Source organism: Thalia democratica, chromosome 5 (assembly GCF_965202585.1).
Source record: "Thalia democratica chromosome 5, ktThaDemo2.hap1.1, whole genome shotgun sequence".
Lineage (NCBI taxonomy): Eukaryota > Metazoa > Chordata > Thaliacea > Salpida > Salpidae > Thalia > Thalia democratica.
In genome coordinates, this window is record NC_139169.1 from 59,716,368 (window position 1) to 59,739,141 (window position 22,774).

The 22,774-nt window shown below is 24.2% G+C and overlaps 1 protein-coding gene across 1 annotated transcript; it reads right to left on the reverse strand.

Moving 5' to 3' along the window:
* Window positions 1-4,340: 4,340 nt before the first annotated feature.
* LOC145837043 (uncharacterized) lies at window positions 4,341-11,828 on the reverse strand. Its single transcript, XM_082944812.1, has 3 exons — window positions 11,480-11,828; window positions 5,023-5,196; window positions 4,341-4,664 (listed from the first exon to the last, which is right to left on the reverse strand). Exons 1-3 carry the CDS (start codon window positions 11,721-11,723, stop codon window positions 4,558-4,560), a joined length of 525 nt encoding a protein of 174 aa, XP_082800938.1. The 5' UTR covers window positions 11,724-11,828; the 3' UTR covers window positions 4,341-4,557.
* Window positions 11,829-22,774: the final 10,946 nt, after the last annotated feature.

Sequence of the window (22,774 nt, forward strand, 5' to 3'; positions counted from 1 at the left end):
ACATTGAAAAGATAATATAAAGCTACTTTAAATATGTTTTTTAATAAAAAAAAATTAATGACGACAATTTTTTTTTATTTATATGATAGATTTTTTGGTTCAAATCGAAAATTTACTACTGAACATATGAAAATTTCTCAAACTCCAGGTTTTTCCAGGTTATTTTTGCCTAAATTGTCGATTTCCAGGTTTTTCAAGGTTTTCCTAGGTTTCCAGGTAAAGTGGCAACCCTGGTAATAGCAATATCTGGTGTTTGTCTGCTATTTTTCAATTCAAGCTTTTGAACTTCAGATAATTTTCCTATCTGACATATTTTTAGACTTACAACATTCCATACAATATTACTTTGCATATTTTTTAAAATAGTAATCTAAAAATTAATGAAAACAAATGTTTACTTTTTCTTTAGTATTATAAAATATATTTTACAAAAAAAAAACAAAAAACAATTAACTTTGAAGATATCAGAATTGCCTTGCCACTCTTTGAGTTAAAATAACTGTCCTGAGTTAGTTTAAAAATGTCATGTGTCATCATAAGCATTTTAAATTATTTTAAAGAATTTTTTTATTGTTTTTAAACTAATAGAAACTAGGCTTTATAATAAAGCTTTTAAAACCACTAAATCTACCCTGAGTTAAAAAAAAAAAACCTATCCTTAGTCAGCCTGAGCTTAAAAATACTTAAAACATTACGAGTTATCCTGATTTTTACTGAGTCATACTAAATTTTTCCAAAATTTCATAAAATCCTGAGTTATCCTCAGTGTGTGGAAAGATTTTACTAAATGTATCTGATACAAAACAAAATGTTTAAAAGATAATTTTTTTAAGGTCGACTTTTTCAATGCTTTTAAAAATTCACAAGAAATTTTACTTCTCACTTAAACTAAAATTAGTTATTCTAAGATCATTTTTTAAATACTAAAAACAGTTGGTATAAAGATTTTTTTAAAAATACCATTTAAAATTTGATTTAAAACTAAATAAATTTAAATTTAAAATTAATCAATTATGTTTTTTAGACTAAAAATTGATTGTAAAAATTCTGTTACACAAAGTGCTATAAATTTATTCATGATGTGACTAAAAAAAATTTAAAATAACTTTCTAAAAAAGTTGATTAATTTTTAAACTTTATGGCTGATAGGTAAAAAAAGTTTGATTTGTTTGATATCTTAATAAAAAAAGAAACTACTTTTAATAAAAATTTTAAGTTTAGATAATTTAAACAATACTTTTTGTATAGTGAGTTTAAAACTGTAATCACAGTATTAACTGCTTGTTTATTACTTGTGATAATTTATTATTTTTATTTTTTTCTGCTTTTGTTATTTATCTTTTAAATTATGTTGTTAGTATTTTTTATTCTTATTATCACTTTATTTTTATTTTATTAGCAGTTGTATATTGCTATTTTTACTACAATTTGTTTATCCTTGAATTATTATCACTATAAAACAGGTTTAGCTTTATGGTTTGTTAACAAAATGTTAGCATTTGTCCTTGTAAAAAAATCTGTCATAAGGTTATACTACTGCGGTGCACTAACTAGTTGCGTACTGTTTGAGTCTAAATTCTTATGAAGTTAATCAAGTTATAAAATTTTCCTTATGGAGTTTTTCATCAACATCGGTAGGCATTCGCAATTACCCACCGAATCAGTATACTGGGTAATTTCCCTAACTTGTCGCTAATTTGTATTCGAAATTTCGTTTTACTTTTCGAATACTAGAAAAACATAGTTGAAAAAAGGCTAATTAAGCAGAAAAAATAAACAATAAAGAATAAAGATATTGCATTTTTTTTTACTTTTTTTTTTTTTGGTGGCACGCATGCGCCAGCGTTCATCCCCACGCTACGCCCCTGGTAATAATAAAAAAGTACAGCCACCTAAAATTTAAAGTTTAAAATGAAAAAATCTATACAGCTTTGTTACAAATTGCATATTTAAACGTGCCAAGTCATTCCGTGGACAATATTTTGCCAATCCCAGTATTAATGTAAGAGTTTTTATTTTTAGTAAATTAATTTGAAACAAATAATACTGACATCTGATTTCTTTAAAAAAGACTAAATACTAAAAAGCAAACAAAAATATCAATTACAAGTTAATTTCAATTTGAAAAACGTCTACCAACTAGTCAAAGTTGTGGCTTAAAAAGTTTTTTTTTTTTAATAATTTACTGAAACGATTTCTAATAATTGCGGTCCGCAGAAGACGTTCTTGTACACAGTGAGGTCCGCGAGAAACTTTTATTCAAAAAATGGCCTTTTTTTAAAAGGCTGCCGAGTGCCGACCCCTTAAATAGATAGTACTTAGGTAAAACAAAACTTCTAGGTACTATTGAACTCTTTATATTTAAATTTAAAATATTTAAGTAATGTTTTATGCTTTTTTATGTTAACAGAACTCTTCAATTAACATTCATGCTTAAAAAAAAGCTTACTTTCCTTTAGTTTTATATAGTATTTAATTGCTTCCTAGTTTAAATCTTTGACTGTATACTAACGAATCAGCATATAACTCAATTTTTAAAAGTTGCTAATAAGTAAAAGTAGTTTTAATTTAGAACATTTACAGGATGTGTAAAAACTTTAACACGTATATTTTAAGTTATTAAGCATAAAAGTTTAATTTTATTTATTATTTCTGTGTTACAACCTTGTAGTTTTATAAAAAAATGTAAAATTTAAATTTATACAAATTAATTTTAAAATTTATTTAAATCTTTCCAGCACAGTATACTTTTCTTTATTGGATTTCTTTTTTCTTGATCGTAGTTAATTATTTAGGAAGTTGTACTTCAAAAATTTTTAAAAGAAATCTGCAATATTTTTGCTTAAAAAAAAAAACATTAATTGTAAATAAGCCTAAACTTTATTAAAGTTTAAAGTAAACAATAGTCTTTAAGCTACTTTCTTTAAAACTTTAAATAATAAAATTATAAAAGTCTAGAAAAGCTATTAACAGATCGAAAACTGAATATGAGAAATGAGCTTACTAAGTTTTGTAATGAGTCAAATGCTACTAATAAGTATTTATCAGAATAAAGTACAATATTTTATTAAAATATAATTTATTTAATTTGACTTTAAAAAGTTATCTAAATTATGCATCAATTTAAAATTTTTATCTTTGAGGTTGAATTAATCTTTAAGAAAGTGTTGTTTTTAATATTTGATACAATCATTTAATTAAATAAAATTATTGTGACATCAAATTTTATAAACATTCTTGTGATAAATTCGATGTTACTTAAATTCAACTTATTAACAAATATTTTATTAAACATCGTTAAAAGCAATTTAATTTGAAATGTTTAAGCACCTTCTAGATTTGTTTTCATCATATATATTTTTTTTAGTTTTTCAAGAAACTTTATAAAATTATTGAACTATAAAAAACTGTAAGTTACGTTTTTTTTTTACGTTACTTGCAGTAAGATTTTCAGAGTTTTACGAACTTAAAACATTAAAATTTATTTATATTAGTTATTGAACTAAATGCTTTTGAAAATAAAAAATGATAGTGTAACAGTACTAAAGTAAGCTGTGTCAAAAATAGTTTTAAGTTACGAATTAATTTAGAAATCATAATTAAGATTAAATCAACTTATTTTTAACTTGATTCTTTTTTTAACCGTGTTCGACGCTTAAAACAACAAAATTAGCATACGAACTTAAACGATTGTCTACTTACTGGTTACATAATAGAAAATTTACTTTTATTTGTTTTATGAGCTGCTTTAGAAATTGTAAAAAGTATTAACTAAGAGTTGAAAATACCTTTCGTTAATGTGATACATTTTTTATTTATGTTTGTTAAGTTTCAAATAAATCAGAAAGCTATTAACTTTAAACAAGTTTTTATTGTGCATTTCTAACTAAGTGCTTTTAAAACATTTTGATAAAGCTAAATTTATAAACTAAAAAAATAACGATACTTATCAAAAAAAAACATAACTCTAAATGCCTATGATAAAAGCATTAAAGTATGTATAAAAATTATAACTGCTCATTGCTAACTTATTGTAAAAACAAGAAATAATAACATCATTTAGTTCTTAAGCTTAAGCATAATTCTAACAACAAATTAATTTTATTAATGTTATTTCACAACTTCATCTAGAAAGTCTTAAAATTAAAAAAAAAAAGATAAAAAGATATTTAACTTTTTATAAATGTATAAAACTGAAATAAGTATTTAAAAACTGTACTAAAACTGTCGTGATAAATTAATTTTATTTAGAGTTGACTTTTGTTTGTGCCATAAATTAAATTTAGTCATTATTTTCAAAAGTAATCAAAAGTAACGAAGTAAGTATCAAAGTGAAAAAGCAGCAAAAACGTATTAAGCAAGTTGGTTTGTTTTAGATCTAAAACTTTAATTTTAATTTTCTTATATAAAACTAGCTACAACAAAAACTAGATTGTGAAATTATCAAAAGTTTCTGAAATCTGAGTTTAAGCCGTTCAAGTTTAAAATCATGAAAAAAATAATTGAAAATAAGTCTTAGGAAACTGAAATTTTCTCAAAATAAAATGCCAATCAATCTCAATACCCAAAGTCGTCTGATGATCGCTTACCGAAGTCCATCCATCCGTAATAATCTCTGTTGAGTCTGCTCAATTCCTCATCGTTATTTCCATCTCCGATGTAATCTGTTATTATTTAAATTAAGTACTTTTAAATGTTAAGTACTTGGTTATTTATTTTTCACTTAGGCAACAACTAATTTTAGATAAAAATTTGTCTCAAGAAAAATTGTAATCTGTGATTATTTGAGTCGATTCTTTATATTATTACCTACTTAGTTTTAATTTGTCAAATCATTTAGAAGTACAAGCAACAAATAATCTAGCGTGTAAAACTTTCGTACAAAATATTGATATTTTCCTTTTATTAAAATGAACTACTGTATGTTTTGCGAGACAGATAAAGATGTATACTTTACTATTGTAACTATTTTTAACAATTCTTACACAAGTTTCGTTTATAAATATTACTGAAATTTCTTACCGCTTGTTTGTTCTACTTTCTCTTTTGAAATGTAGTCACTTAACACTTGATCTATCAGGTTCTTCCTTCTTAAGGTGTTCAGCAGTTTCAAAATATTTCGTAGTTGCTTCGCTTTTCTTTCGTTTTCATTTTTGAATGACTCCACAACGTTTTGTGCGGAAATAAGAGTTTCATCTAAAAAAAAGTTCAATATCTAAAGCTTTTCATTCTTTAAATTTTTAAGCATTTTATCTTTTATATAACATAACTTTTAGTATTATGTTCAAATTTAAAAGCATGTAAACAATACAATTTAAGGCTATGTTTAGGTTTATGTACAAATTATTTCACAGAATCGTCCAACAGCTAAAGTTTTATGTTTTTAAACTTAAGATGCTGCGCTATAATAAATTCGTTTAATAAAAATTGAAAACCAACTTTTAGCTTTTTCACAACTTATAAATCTTGCATGTATTTTTTTTTTTTTTTATTTTTTGTTTTAAAATTGTTTTGTACATTATTTCTAAATGTTAAGCGGAACTTTTTCAAGAAAGCACTTTAACAGAAGTATTAAAAGTATGTTTCAAACTTACAGTGTAGTATTTTGTTTCAAACAGTATGTATTTGAACGCTGATAGGGTAAATTAAAGAAATATAAATACCTAAAACTTAAGCTAGTGTTTGTTAAACTCATGTCATTTAACATACAATATAAAGTAATTACGTAACCTAAACTTACTTACAGGTTGTAATTTATTGTTCTTAAAAATTTAAAAAGGCTTAGTTAAATTTTTCATTGAATGTGGTCTAAATTTGCAATAAACTCACTTTAAACTACTTTTAAAACTATAACTTTTTAACAAGTATGCCATGAGCTTACGTAGTACAGTAATTTTTCACTTATCCGGACTTCACTTATCTGGACTCTTACTATTAGTCAAGAAAAAAATTAAAAAAACTTTTAATATCAAACACAAACATTTTTGTGTGGTACAAACATTAAAGCTTTCATGCTGTAAGAAAAATTTAAGTGATTTTATAAATCTTGCAGTTCAGTTCATTATTTTTACGTTATAATACTACTTAAACTTACATTCGAACTTTGTTCAAAACTAGTTTAGTTATCAAAAACCTTTGTATGTAAAGTGAGTAGTTTTTAATTTTTTTTAAACAATGTTACTAATAATATTGCTTAAAGTTTTTTATTAAATTTTTTTTACTTTTTTGGTAGCTGGTTAAGTTCTAAGTTTTTTAAGAAATTCAATGTATAACAGCTCTTTTATGTTTGAATTTTAATTTAACCTATATTATAAAAGTTCAAACACTTTTTGTTTTAGATAAGATGCTTGACAGTTATTTTTACTTATAAATTGTACAAGTTTGACACACTCACCACACCAGAATTTAGAAATGGACAAGACATCAAAAAAAAAACGGAAACGAGTTGCACTCACCATTGAAAATAAACTAAAAGTTTGTAAAAATGGTTAAAAAAATGTGTCAAAGTCTTTTTTATGGAACAGTTTAGCATAGGCAGGTCGCCTTTATACGACGTTTTGAAAAGTGATGAAAAGTTTTAAAAGTTTAAAACAGAAAAAGAGGAGCTGACCTTTTATTGTTTATTATGCATTGCATAATATACAACAGTTTTATTATTTCATGAAAAAAGTGGTTTTTTGTACTTATCTGGAAAAGCTCTTATCCGGACATGTTTACAGAAAATCTTGCCAAATATGTCCGGATAAATGAATAAGCACTGTAATAAGTAAATTTATTATTTATTATAAATAAAACACTCAATCAATAAATTTATATTCTCTCTAGCTAAAATTATAACTGAAACTAAAGCTTTAACTTTTCGTGTTTAAAAGAATAGAATATTAAGTAAATAAATACTGTTTTAAGTAGTTAAACAACTTTAAAAACTATTTTGCTGACTGAAAAACTTCAAGGTGACAAAATCAATTCGCGTAAAATCAATGTCTAAATAGTAAACAACAAGTAACTCATTGTTGAAAACATTGTTTTCGCAAACATCACTAACAAAATCTGTAACAGTTGTTTCAAAAGCATAACAAGTTATGCGAGATAATTTAGAAATTATACGGACTTTTGTTTTGTTATATACAAACTACTAATAGTTTTATTGAAGACGGCCACTTTACGATGTAATTCAAATTATAAATTTATATGCATAAACTATAGGTTGTTTAGTTTTATTAAATAACTCGTAAAACAACAAGTATGCATCGATTACTTCACAAAATTTAGATGCGCTAAGTTCTAAAGTTTTTATTTTACTGATAAATTGTTTAATATACCGTCCACAAGTATAGATTTAGTAATATTATCTTTTATATTTCATCTTCAGTATAAAATCTTATCATATTGTTTTTTTAACTAATTAGAAGTATAGTAAAACAGTTAGATTTAAGAAGTGTCTAAATATATAATGCTTGGAAGTAACTGATAAGTTGTTAAATATTTTAAGATAAGTAAGGACAAAATATCTAAAATCTAGCTTATAACAAACTGAATGTATTTTTGTTTAGAATATATATTTCTAACCTATTTAAAAAAATATTGAACAGAGAAATTAAGAATAAGTAAAATTTATGTGACTAACCTGAAAATTTTACTATTTTATTTTAGAAATAAGCATTTATGTAGAGTAAAGACTAAAAAAACAAAAAAATCATATTAATTTTTTCTAAGTATACACTTATGTCAGAAAAGTTTCAAGAAAAGTCTACAATGTTCAAAAAATAAATATTGAATTAAGTATTAAAACATGCTAAGAGTTTTATTTTCAGCTTCAAGTTCCTAATTTACACAAATTTAAAACTGAGGCACTTATACATTTTTCAACCTTATATTTCTCATGCGTTTAAACGAACTTTTCAAATACATAACAACAAGTTGTAGTTGGCAACAATTCAAAAGCAAACAATTTGTTGGTGTTGAGCTTGAGTTAAGAAGCAGGTTCGAGTTCGTGCCAGAAACAAGATTGATTTTACTTCACGTGCTACAAATGTTTTCGCTTTGAAAGTAACTCTTTATTTTTATTTTTGCTGGAAAGTAATTATAACTACTGTTATTTACCTGTTTTAAGTAAAAAAAAAATTTTCACCTGTTACTACTTAACATTTTTACTTTGAAAACAGTTTTAAATATTAAAAAGTATACTACTGCTATCCTTGTACTTTTAAATACAAAACACTAAAACAGTAGGTAACTAATAAGTTATATAATTAAGCGTTAATACTTTGAGAATTTCTTATAAATGCGCTTTATTTTGATATACAAGACAAAAAAACCATCAAAATCAACGATAGTTTTAAAAAATCAACAAAAGTATTATAAATAACATACTACATTGAAATTTCAATATGTATGTATATATATTGTTTATTGAGCTATAAAAAAGCGCTCAAAACGTTTGATCTAAGGACCTGGTGTACGAAAAAACCTTTCGGTTATCGAGTCGTACACCACTTGCTTTAAGAATTTCTTACGAGCTAAAAAAATATTTTTTTAATCTGAACTTTTAAAACTTAAGAAATAAAACGGTCAATAAAATGAAAGTATAGGAAAGAAAATTAAACAAAAGTTGTAAATTAAACATATAAAACTTGTTTATTTAATCAAATACTTTAATTATGTACTATACTTTTAATAGCTTAATTAGTAAAAAAAAATTCTAATTCTTTTTTATAATCAAACAATCAAAAATAAAAGATATTTTGTTCAAAAAGAATAAAAATTGTTTTAAATCAATTAGTTTTACAAAAAAGTATTAATATAGCTTAAAAACTGAAAAAACAAAAATTAAACTTGTTATAGTCGTTATTTTTATAGCGTTTTATTTTTTTTTCTTTTAAATCAAATAAATCAGAACATTTTGTACCATTTTTAACAAATATAGTTACTGCAAGCAAACTTTCACAAGTTTAGAATCGTTGAACTACCAGTGCTAACAAATTTAAAATATTCAATCAAGGTTAACTGGGAACGGGTCAAAACTGCACGAAGCCAAATTGCACGAGGTTAAAAAATTGCACGAGGGGATTAAATTGCACGAAGACAAAACTGCGCGAGGGCACATAATTGCACGAAGATACTTTTGCACGAAGAAAAACTTGCACGAGTGAACAAAATTGCACGAAAACAATTTTGCACCAAGGATCAATTTTGCACAAGTTACAATTTTGCACGGAGAGTCATTTTTGCACGAGTGTAAATACAAAACAGAAAAAAAAACTAAAAGAAAAAACAAGTTACCGACCGAGGGTAAGGGTTAGGGGTAACAGTGATAGCAAAAAAAAAACTAGATAAAAAATAAATAATTAAAGTTAATGACGAATAAAATTAAAAAAGTCAACCCGTGCAAAAATGTCTCCGTGCAAAATTTTCTGCTTGTGCAAAAGTGTTTTCGTGCAATTTTATCTTCGTGCAATTTTGTCCCCTCATGCAAAAGTGTCTTTGTGCAAAAGTATCTTCGTGAAATTTTGTGCCCTCGTGCAATTTTGTCCCCGCTGCAACTTTGACAGCTACCCAGGTTAACTATACGCATTTTATAGTATTTATCTTCTGATTTTATGCTAAGAAGTTGTTAAAGTTTTTCTATGCTTTGTTATAAAAATAAAACTATGTTACCACTTGTTTAAATAGTAATACGTGCTAAATTTATAGAAACTAGTTGGTGGTGAAAAGACTGTACAAACTTTATTTTTCATGAAAATCGTAGTAACAAAGGTTAAAAAAAGAATTTGATATAGCGGTATAAAATTTCAATATTTTTTGTCTTTTTCTGCTGAGGCTCGAAAGTATATCATTCTATTAAGTATAAGTGAGTAGTTTCGCGGCTCATAAAATATTGATTTAAAATTAAAAGTATAACCATTTCCAGAATATAAAACTTTTGCTGTTATTTAGTACATATTTATGCTTGTTTTCTGTTGTTAGAAAATCGTTTTTCAAAGTGGTCGAAAGTTGTTTAAAATAAAACTAATTTGCGAAACTAAATGCCTAAATATCAGCTAGTAATTAAACTGTTGTTACTTTGTCAAAACTAATTAAATAAAAAACAACTTTTTTATAAAATTTCATTTTTAACGGAAAATGTTGACAACTTGTTTTCTACCTCCTGAAACTATTGCCAAATTAGGTAAATAAAATAAGCAAACAAGCTTCCACTTACAAATAAACATCAGTAAAAGTAATTCTATCTGTTTTTTTAATAAAAAGTTCTAAGTTACTGTTCAGATCTGTTTTATAACTAATTAGTTATTTTTAGTAGTATGTATATATATTATAAGTTGCACAAGCACATTGTACAATGCATGGAAAATGGTTTTAAACTAGTAAAATAGAAACAAAAAAGTATGTTTCAGTGCAAAGTATTACAATTTAACATATTTTTTTGGTTTAAAAGTTTAATTACATAACAAAAAAACTAGAATAAATATACTTAAATTAACTTGCCTAAAATTTAAGAAAACTTCCTTACACACTACTAAACAAAAAATAGATTGGACGGATTTTTATAAGTTTAATTTATAAACTAAATCTGAATATCACACATAGATTGCATTTAAAGTTTGTATGTTAGACCTAGGTAATAAAATTTGAAAAAAAGATTTAGTTTAAGTTCTAAATTTAACTTTATTTTGTTTACGAAAGAAAAATAGATCGAGCTGTTAATAATCTTATTTTGTTAATCATTAGCCTAGTTTGAACTGATAACCTTCCAACTTTTGTTTGAATTTGAAGTTACACCTTATGTCTTTTAAACTTATTAACGACAATAATTAATCTAAGTTTTTATTTATTTTGACTGCAAATTATTTCACGCGAAAGTGTTTAATAATTTAAAGTCGTTTTTGTATAACTTATAATCAGCTACTTTTCAGCTGCTTTAATATTTAATATTAAGCTCGAGTAATATTTCAATGGGTTAAAGGTTACATTTAACTTAAAAGATTAAAACTTAAGTTTGTTTTATACAGCCCTTAATTGTTACGCTATTCTTTCCATTCTGATTTGGCTTAAATGAAATAAACTGACCTTGAAGAGTTTTAAAAAATTTTAAGCATTAATTAGTTTATTTTGTTCTTTTTAAGCACTTTCTTTAAGAAAGGTTAAAGAAAAATTTAAGAAAATACATTCGTAAAGTATAGATTTATAAGCACATTGTTCAGTTATTGTAGTATTATTCTATAGACATGAACAAAAAACATATTTTAAGAGTATACATATTGTTTAGCAACTATAACAATACAAAAACTTCAATTTTCAATCACAACTTTGTATCTTAAGAGAATCTAATAAACAAACGTGAACACTTCAAAATGAACTTAGTTCGAACATGCTCAAACTTAAAAGCACCAACAGTATTGTCAACGATCGAATTAGCGCGCTGCTAAGCAACAGCACGCAGACAAAAGTATCAATTTCACAAAAAAAATATTTTACCAACCTTGCTCGTCGTTCAACTTTTCCACTGGCGCCCCTTTCTGCTGCTGCTTCAACTTGTACTTTGCCGGACTTTCCCTGCCGTAGTAACCTTCCCTTGCAGGCGGAACGCGCAACCTCGGGTGACGGGAGGACATCTGGTCATCTGCAGGGTAATACCAAGCTTCGCCGCTGCTCAGGCAAATCGCGTTGAGCAAAATGAAAAAAGCCAGCACAGGCGACAGCTTTCTCAAAGGCAAGTCGTTCATTGTTTGTTTATATTTATCTTCAAACGATTTTGTAAAAAGCAAAGTTTATTTGAACTTTTATGAACTTGGTGTAATTGATTTTAAGTCTTAAAAAGTCTTTCAGTTTTAAAAATAATAGTTTAAACCTATATAAACAATGTTTTTATAAAACTTTACCTTAACAAAATAAAAGTTATGCTACATGTATACGACTTTTAAAATTCAAACAAAAATTAACGTAGTATTATAAAAATCACTAAACATCATTTAAAAAAAAAACTTTTTTAAAACTAGTGATGCAACAGTCTTTAAAAAGATTTCAAATTTGTATAATAATAGCTAGTGAAGTAAGTTTATGGAATTTTTCAAGTTTAAACTTTTTTTTTCACTTTTCAAACTTACTTTACTCTAAGTCACCCTTAGACTAGTTTTTGTCTTTTTACTGCTCTCTTTAAACTTTTAGCTAGTAAGGAAAAAAGCTAAAAATTCATTAAATAAATATCTATTTTTATAACTTAGATATAAAAACCTAATTTGTTATTTTTAAATTATTTTTATTAAATATTTTCTCTAAAACCTGCTAAAAATTAAACTTTTAATCTAGACTTTTTTAAGTTAAAAATTGTTTGAGTTTAGCTCTATCCTGAAACGGAAGTTTATTCAAGCCATCTTTCGTTACTTAACAAACATATTGAAACATTTTTTTTTTTTAGTATTTATTAAAAATAAACTGATTTTGTTTGTAATGAACAACCATCCACATAAAGAAAGGTTTCACGCTTTATTCATCTTAATTAGTTAGTAATTTTTTTTACCCTTCAACTTACCAGCTTAAAGGTTTTAGTTTTAAATCAATAATAAAAAAAAAAGGTTATAATAAAAGATACATTAATCTTAAAAGATTTTCAAACGTATTTTGAGTAAACAACTGTAAATCATTTGAAGGATTATCTATATTCTGTAGTTCAAAAAGTAATTTTTAGGAACTTTACGTTATAAAGCAATTTAATTTACTTTGTATCACAAACTGAAAACAACTGGTTCGACCACAAAGTCTACGAAGTGTTTTTTAGAAAAAATAAATTTTCAACCGTATGTTAACCTTAAAGAAAGAATGTTCTACACACGTACTACATAGCAAGTTATGAAATTAGCTTTTAATGTTTTAACTAACTTGTGTTAAACATGAAAAACGTGGAAAATTTGCATTTAATTTCTTGTAAAATTAGGAAGTGGAGTCATAAACAAACTGAAGTTTTGCTCTTTAGCTATTAATAACATTTTCATGGTATTAGTGTTAATATTTGCAAATATAATTGTTCACACATTCTGTCTTTTTTATGAAGCAAACATAGTTTTGTCTGTGCTACTTAAAAAGTAATAGTTTAAAATATATTTTTGCTGATTGCTCACTTAAGTCTTATTTTCTACACTTGAAAAAAAAATTGTTTGCCTATTCTTTTTTATTTAAAAAGTCTACGAATAAAACTCTGGTGTTTTTTTTTTCTTTTTTTTTAATATTCAAAAGTTAATTTTTCAATGCATACCACAAATGTAATTAAATTTTTGCTTATATTTTTAAGTTCCACAGTTTAATATTACAAATAAATTACTATGAAAAATTAACTAACAATTGCATTAAAAATTCATTACATATTAAGTTTATCTATTGTGTGAAGACTTATCAAAAAATCTTTTTGTGAACTTGTTGGAAATAATTTTATCATAATAGCTATCTTTTAATTCAGCTTTCTTAAGTTAAAGAATTAGCTTTAAAAGCATTTTATCAATTTTTTCAAGTTGACATTTTGATTGAGTCTTTTAAAAATGTTAGACAATGTTCCAAAACAAAATAGTGCTTTGAAATAGTTTATTTTTGCTACTTTATAAACTTTAAAGAATTATTTTTTGAGTTAATATCGCAAAAAATTTTTCAAACTACCGTTTTAACAAAGGTAAAAAAGCAGTTTATCTCAGTTTATTAAACTTAGATTTTGTAATTTCCAAATAAAAACTCCCGTTTTTCACTAACGTCACACAACCAAAAATTTTAATTATTTACGAAACATGTGTGAAATATTATGTACAGTTTTTTAATTTGTTGTAAGCTATATTTTTGACTTTATTGGAACAGACAGTTTTGTTCTTATAAAAATTTAGTAACAGTCAAATTACTGATTTTTTAATCGTTATATATATTTTTTATCGTTTAAAAAACAGTTTTTTTTATGCCTAATCAATTACTAAAAATAACTATTTTATAGCAAAAAAAAACTTATATTTAAATATAACTTTAAGAAACATAGTATAATTTCATACATCATATTAAATTTTAGTAAAGATTTATTTTACTATAATTTAAATACGTTTGATTAACTTTTTTACTTATGTGATTTTTTTTAGAACCATCAATAAATAAAAAACTAATAACTGAAAACAGGTTAATATATATGTAATACTTATACCTTCTAAAACTTTATAATTTTTTTTTCTTCAAAATTTCATACTTATTGATCTTATTGTACAAAAAAATTAAACAAATTTTTAAAGTAAAAAATGTGAAATTTTAAATTATTTTTTAGGTTTAAAGTTTTATTTTTTACTTAATGTAACAAAACGTAAAGCTTTCGCTTAAATCTACTAATAAACTTTTCTGAACAAACTGAAAAAAGTTTCATTTAAACCATAAATGGTTATTTATCATTGGTAAAATTTAAATTCTGTTCATATTATAACTTTTAGTAATTAAATGACTTTCCATGGAGAGTAGATTAGATATTTTATGCACTAAAAACTTAAATGAAATATTCTCATCCGCGACTGTCAATCGTAATTTGAAAGTAAATGACTCAGGTTCAATTAGCAAGCAGAAGTGAACCAACACCATGCCTTGAAAGCACATTATTTTAAAATAGATACGGAACTGGTAAATTTTTTTCAGTTGACTATTAGAATACTTTGGAAAGTTATAGAAAAAAGTATATTGATCTAAATCATGTAATTTAAATTTGTTTCTCAACTTCAAAAGTAGTTAAATTTTAATTTTTTTGTCAGTTTTTTAACATTATTAAAAAATAATTATTTTAATTTATACCTAACTCACGAATGTTATAAACTGCACTTGGCCCAAAAACTTGTTTTTTTTATGAGTCGTTTTTGTAAGCTTTAATAGCTCTAATAAAGTTTATTTTGTAAGGAAATGATTTTTTGATTAAAACTTTTTTTTAAACGTTTTCTACAAAGTCAAAGTCTGATACTCTGTGGAATCAAAATAAGTATACTCTGGTAGTCGATTAAGCTAAACAAAAAAAATACATGTACACACCACCAACAAAACTAACTAGTTATAAACACTTAAAATTTTGCTTACTAAAACAACTTATAACACATGCTTTTGCTGAGCGTCAGACGCTTTGGTACTTCAGGTAGCACACTTTTCACTTTTAAACCTACTGAACAGTCATATTCTCATAGTGGCTTCTCGCTTATCAATTATAAATAGACCTGCCGATAGGTTAATTCATTTATAACGTCACCAGTGCGAAATCCCTGACTTACCAAGCCGGAGAGCTAATGGACTGATTGATAAATACACACTCGGTTATTTGAGACTATTTAAATACTTAATTGCTGCTACTTAACATGTCGCTGTTTCAGAACTTACCTTAATTAAATATAGTCAAGTTAGATAACTAAGTCAAATCAGCTGCTGAACTTTAACGTATAAAAAACAACGAAAAAAGATTTAAATTAACTTTTCGTAAACAGCAAAAGTAAATTTTTCTCATCTCATTTAGCAAGAGGCTTAGTCCTAACTTTCTCCTTCGACGTCGAAAGTTTAAGCACAAATCAATTTTCCAATACAAAAACGAAAGCTGCTAAAACAAAACCATTTCACCTGATAAATAGGGTTAATTAAATGTCGCGCTAACTCTCAGCTAAGCAGCCAGCGACGAGGTGTTAACATTTGTTTTCGCAAAAAAAAAGTTCATTTGTGTTTCTGCGCTGCAAAAATATCGCGCGGAGGAAAATTTCCAATGGGAATTCGATTAAAACTTGATTACGTCATGTTTGCGATTTTTTTTTGGTTTTATACAGAGAGTCTGCTAACGTCAAAACTACCAACGCCTTGGCGCGTAAAATCGATGAGGGGTGTGCGTTCGTTCTTTGTGACGTAACAGGCTGCAACTTTAATAAACATCAGTTTGTTTCGTCTCAACTCTCAAGTGCATGTTTTTAGATTAATTACTTAAAAAAAACTACTAGGTTTAAAAAAATGCTGATTGGTAACTGTTTGAAGTGTTGTTTAGAAAACACATTAGTTTTTGATTGTAAACAAAGTTAAACTTGAATAGTCGTAAACATGTTTCAAGTTCACGTGTAGTAAATGTTTTTTGTGTAGTACATTATTAATAAAGCCAACTAAACTTTGATTGATTGGTGACAATTTTACGAAAAAAATACGTCATTGTTTTAAACCTTCACACTTTTTTGTCACTTGAAAAGTTTTTTTTTCGGTTTGATACAAACATACTAAATAAATTAAAAATTTATACACAGAAATTACAATTTTTTGTGTAAAATTATATATATATATATATTTATAATTTAAAAAATAAATATTTTTTGAATCGTTTACTTAGTTTCAATGTTATACACATATCTTCAGAATGAAATAAAGTACATTGCAAAATTTTTAAAGAATCACACAAAAATTATTTTAAAACATTTTTCTAACTGTCTAAAACTTTTTTCTAATAGCTTAAAATATTTTTCTTAAATAACCTGTATAACCTTTCCTAAAATGCATAAATTAACAACTACAGCATATTATTTCAATTTCAGCTGACTGTACAATAAACTGTATCATTACTACGTCACAATTATTATAAAAATTTTCAAAATCTAAATTTCTGTTTACTATTGTAATAAACTGTAGCTTACTGAAGAGTACATGAAGTTTTATATTTCATGTATGAAACAGCTGTATAAACTATTGGTTTTGTATAATTAGGTATTTATATATATAAGTACCGTTTTTCAATATCAAGGCAGTTAGTTGATCACTTAAACATTGTCTTAATAAAGTTTTTAATGTACAAAGCAAATACTAATAAGATACTTAAAATTATACATAAGTGTATTTATATTCTTATGATTTATATTGATAAGCTGTAGAGGTAATAAAAATAGGTATTTACAAACTACAGTTTTAACGCAGTTAAGCTGACTACAACTTTTGAAAGCATTAAGTACTTTTTTAATAAAAGTTGTCGCTTTTTACATTAGTAGCCAAAGTCATATTAAAAAATATTTTGATTCTAGTTTTACGTGTCCTAAGTTATTTTAAATTTATGACTCGAAAATATAACTGTATTAAGCGTCAGATATTTTGATTATTTAAATTAATAAAACAGTACTTTTTTTTTCTAACACAAAACTGTTGTATAAATGTTACTTCTAATCTAAGTTAGTATTTAAGCAGTTAGACGGCTTATTACAATGATTAGTGAGTCTAAGTTACACTTTTTTTATAATTATATTAAAATACTGTCTCTTAAGCTGTACATACTTTATACTTCTCTTTAAAACTAAATGTTTTTAGTTTGTTTTTATAAACTTTAGGTAGTAAATACCTTTATAATACATCACTTGATTTTTTACAAGAAAAATTATTTTACATATTAGTACAATAGACCAAAACTAATGCTAATTTTCAAGTAATATATTACATTTTATTCATATATATTGATTAAATAGTAACATTATACCAATATTTGTCATTATAAAAAATCCCTCTAAATACTCTATAGATAAAAACAAACACCTTAAGTATACATCAAGTAGTAAATTTGGTTGAGACTTTAGAGAGAAACAAGTTCTTAAAGACAAAACATATTTCTAACATTTTGCAATATGTTGTGTTTTTTATTTGAGAAATATATATAAAAAAAAAACTACAAAAGCTATAACAACGTAAAGTATGCTTTGCACAGAAGATTCTTTTATTACTTAATTAATTTAGAGTTTTACAACCTTATTTTGTACGTAGAAGTTTTGTGGATGTTTAGTTATAACAGTAAATTCAGCAGTAAATGTCAATGAAATTATTAACAAAAAACTAACAGTGGTATTTTTTAAGTTATAAAATTAGTAGTTTAGTTTATTTCATAAGTTTATACGTAGTTTATACGTAAGTTTTATTTCATAAGTTTATACTTAGATATGAACTTAAACTTCGATGTGAGTGTCTAAGTGAAAATAGATTTTTTATCTATGCGCAAAAGTTATATAAGTAGTTAAACTGTTTTTAAGCTAGGTGTACTGTACAGTACATATTATTTTATGTATTTTTCCTATTTATAAAAGTGTTTATATTTTAAACAATTGTTAAAAAAGATATGCTAGAGTACTATCTCATGTAATTTTTTTTTTTACTAATTAATTTTTCACACTTTTTAAAAAATTTCTGAAACTTCGGTGTGTTTTTGTATATTGTCAAGTATGTTTTTGAAAAGTTCATAAATTTTATAGATTTTGCTTACTAATCAAACAAAAAAAAACCATATGTCTTATACAAAACCAATGAATTATGGGCTATTTTACCGTAATATAATAATTAAACTAATTTATATTTGAGTTAGTATTTTTTATCACACTGCATAATTTTCTTACCTGAGCTAAATAACATTATAAATCTATTTATATCTTTTTGTGTACTTTAAAACTTATTTAACTTTTTTTAACTTGAACAAATATTTTTTAATTCTGAAAAGTTTGACAGTTTGAATAATATTTTTTTTAATTGTATATACATATGAAATTTTATCTTTAAACTTAAGTTTGTTATATTTTTATATTTTAGACTTTTAAATTATGAAAGTAAAAAAAAATCAACAAAACTAATCTAATCAGAGTAGAAACAATAAAATGATTACATATGATTTGAACTCTATTTTATTTTTACTCTATTTTTAGTTAACACACAAAATTTAGCATAACGTTATTGCATCTGCTAATTCTACTACTTTTAAAACGAAAGTACACACTGTAAGGCTAACACATTTATGTCTTAACTTACAAACTTTTTTTTTAATTTCAATATATGAATAAACTTAATTCGAATCTCTATTAACTTAATAAGTTAATATTTTAATTAAATAAAAAAAATTGAATAAACTATAACAAAATATTATCATGTTAAACAATTACACTTTATTAATTGTCGTGTAAGTATAAACTTTTTACAACCATTTACTTTTAAAAAGTCTGTAATTTTTATGACTTAAATAAGCATAGAGGAATGATGATAGTACGTTTCTTTTTGTTTTATGTGACTATAATAAATTTATATTTATAACAAGTTTGTTAAATAAAAGTTATAATACTTATATAAACAAGGTATGTAAAAAAAATAATAGACTACGTTTTAAGTAGTTTTTAGCAAAACTATTATAATAGGTAAAATCATTTAGTTATACATTTATAAAACAAGTGTTATAACAAAGCATAGCTTATTCTGAAGTTTTTAGCTACAAAGTCTGTTTCATATTGGTGTCACTGTGATCTTTATTAACTGATTAAATAACTATTTTAAATATACCCTTTGTACAATTAATAGTTTAAAGTTTATTAAAGTGCTATACATGTTTTTAAATATTAGACCACTAAGCTTCAAAAAAAAATTATCCTAAAACAAAAAAAAAAGAGATAAACTTTTTTTTTTCAGATAATATAAGTTATTTTATCAAGATGAAAACAGAAAACTAAAATAGTAATCTATAGTCATAAAATAATTTGTATTTTTGTTTTGTCAAAAAACCTATTTTAAACTTTACCTTAATAACCAAAAAAACTATAATGTTTTCGTTGAGGACTACTGAATTAAAATTAAATATTTCAAAACCAAGTTTTAATGTATTTTTAATATTACCAACAATAATAAATTTTTTAATAAAATTCAACCGATTTTAAATATTCACTTAACTTATAAAATCAAACTATATGTTTTCTGTTTTAAACCTTAATAAATTTAAGAAACAACTTTTTGATATTTGTTTATAAAAAGCTAAAAACATGAGCTTTTAAACGTTCTACAAACTTTTATATAACAAATATTATTTAAGTGCATGCAACAATACTAACGTCAGTTTAAAATGAATCTAAAAATAGTTATTCAATATGTTTGTATATTAATGTTCAACAAGTTATGTTTTTGTTTTTTGTTTTATTTTTGATTTGGTCAGTTATGATTTTTTTTTTCAATTTCATAGAAACAAACTTTTAACATTAAATTATGGTATAACTAAAAATGCAGAAGTATATTTGATAGAGTCAAGTTATAATTGCATAATTAAAAAGTTTTTTTAAAGCTTTTTTGATTTCACGTAGACAATGCTTAAAATAGAAATATATGTTTTATTTAGTATAGTTAAACCGTAAAACTTAGCTTGCTTTATTTTTTCAAATACAAATTTTCTATGTTTTACTTAAATTAACGTTCTACAAAATATAAGTTTTATGTTTTAGATTACTTTATCGAATCGGAAGAAACAAGAAAATTGATTTTTTTAATCTTTAAATTAACTATGTTGCTTTAATTGAAATGATTTAGTTATTTTTTCTAGTTTTGACCTCTGTTTTTAAACCTTTTAATTGTTTTAAAATTTTAAACTAATTGGTTACTTTTAAATTTAATACTGAGGTACTTTACTTATTTCTCCCAATATGTTAAAGTGAATTATAGTGTTTATTAAAAAAAAATTTAATTAAGACAGTTAGAATTTAAGTAATGTTGTTTTAGTCTAGAAGTGTTCGAATTCAGCTATCAGTAAAACATAATAATTTAACGGAAGTTTGGAACTTATTCTATATTTTTTTATTAAACTAATTGAGAAATTAGTCAACAACAATAAAAGTAAAATCATTAGTTAAACCCTTTGATTAATGTTATTTAATTTTCTAAAGGGTTACTTAACTATAAATTAAATAATGTAAAATAAATCAATGACTTACTTTACTGTTATTGGGAGAAATAAGTAAAGGGTTTAACTAATGATTTTACTTTTTTATTGTTGACTAATTTCTCAATTAGTTTAATAAAAAAATATAGAATAAGTTACAAACTTCCGTTAAATTATTATGTTTTACTGATAGCTGAATTTGAACACTTCTAGACTAAAATAACATTACTTAAATTCTAACTGTCTTAATTAATTTTTTTTTTAATAAACACTATAATTCACTTTAACATATTCTATGTTGTTTTTTATATATGTTTTGAAGTATAACATTGACATTACTTAAACAAAAGTACAAATACTTACTGTTAAACAACTATTGAGTTAATAAAAAAAATTATGCTTAGTTTTATTTATGTTTTTTAAAAACATTCTTTCTAGTTTTGATATAAACTATTATCTGTATACTTTTAGTTTATTTCAAAAATATGAAATTTATTATTGAAAACATGTAAAACATTATTTTAATAAATTCGTTAACCAATAAATTTATAAGTTAACAGTTTTTTTTTGGTTTTAAAGTTTAAATGTTTTGGTTCAAAAATAACTTTTTGATATAAATTTTGTGTGCCTTATAACTTTCTTTTTTAGATAATATACATTCTAATTTTATTCTAAGGTTTATAAACTGACTTACGGCAAAACTAGCTTATACTTTGAATAAAAAAGTTAATACTTCTGTTATTGTTCTGTAAAACAAGTTTAATATGAAAAAAAAATACTTGTTTTAATTTTAAAGTTTTGTTTGTTTTGTTAAAAAGTAATTAAATAATGATCATGGCTTACTATTATTTTTTAGACCACAAAATATATTAAATAAAAAATAATAACAATAGGTTTAAAACTATATTAATAGTAAAGTAAAGAAGCTCATTTTTCTTAAGATTAAGCTGGTCAACTTGTTTTTTAATATCTTTATACACAGAAATATTAAACATTGTATTTAGTTTGAACATTTTATTTGATGTTACTAAATTTCAGTTTTTAAGATAAATTTTCAGGTTTAATATTACATAAATTTATATATTTTTTATTTAAGTGATATTTTTACGACATCTAATCAGAATATTATAGAGTTTTACATGTTATTTTGGTAGTGATTAGTTTTCAACTGTTTTTTGTAATTAATTACTTTAGATAAACTTAAAAGATTGTTGAAAAAACAAGGTTTTTTGAAAATGCTCGACGAAATCGATTTTTACAGTTTTGGAAATATATAAAAAAAAGATTTTGAAGAGCAACTATGTGCATTTTAAACAATTTAGTAAACAAAGATTAACGTAAAAGTGAACTTTTAACTTTTTATTGTAAACATTTTTTTTTCAAACAACCAAAATTTTTCTTGATCATGTTATCTTTTTGCAAGATCGTCTAAAAATCAATGAGGTTTGTTGATAAGCAAACAACGAGCTATCATGTAGCATTTATCTGGATTTGCATCAATGTCACTTAATGCTACGCTTCTCGGAATTTATAAAACAGCGTTTCTAATCACTTTGAAATCTTTTCGGCAAGTATTGTTTTTGCACGAACCAAACGTAAAGAATTTTTCAAGCACTTTCGTTTGTAAAAAGATGATCAACAAAATAAAAACCTCTTTTCGCAAAAACTTATTTTGTCTAAACTTGTAAGAAGTATATGCTGTTAATATTCACAACAAAAAGCCATAAACAGCTATCATAAAAATATATTTCAGCTTTTTCAAGCAAAACACTGTATTTAGAGTACTTTTCTTGTTTGTTACCTTTAAGCTAACTAAATAAAAAATGTTTAGTAAATAATTTTACTCGGCTGACTAATTTATATGCATAAGATATTGAAGAAGCTAGTTCGAATAGAAAATTTTAAAATCCACAATAAATTAATTATTTATAATTCAGTATCGAAAATTTACATTGCTTGAAATTTTTGTTGAAAACATTAAAGTCTGAATAAAAATTAACGTTTTCAACTTAATTTTGCGCAAATAAAGTTAAAATTTTTGTTTAAGCTTTTAATATTTATAATTAGATACTTTCAATATTGCTAATATGTAATAAATATGTTTTATGT

Excerpts from the sequence above, each read along its gene's own strand:
- LOC145837043 (XM_082944812.1), bottom strand. The coding sequence starts at position 11,723 with ATGAACGACTTGCCTTTGAGAAAGCTGTCGCCTGTGCTGGCTTTTTTC. Across the intron at positions 5,197-11,479 it reads AAAGTTGAACGACGAGCAAG|ATGAAACTCTTATTTCCGCA; the intron begins GTTGGTAAAATA and ends ACTTTTTTTTAG. Across the intron at positions 4,665-5,022 it reads GAAAGTAGAACAAACAAGCG|ATTACATCGGAGATGGAAAT; the intron begins GTAAGAAATTTC and ends AAATAATAACAG.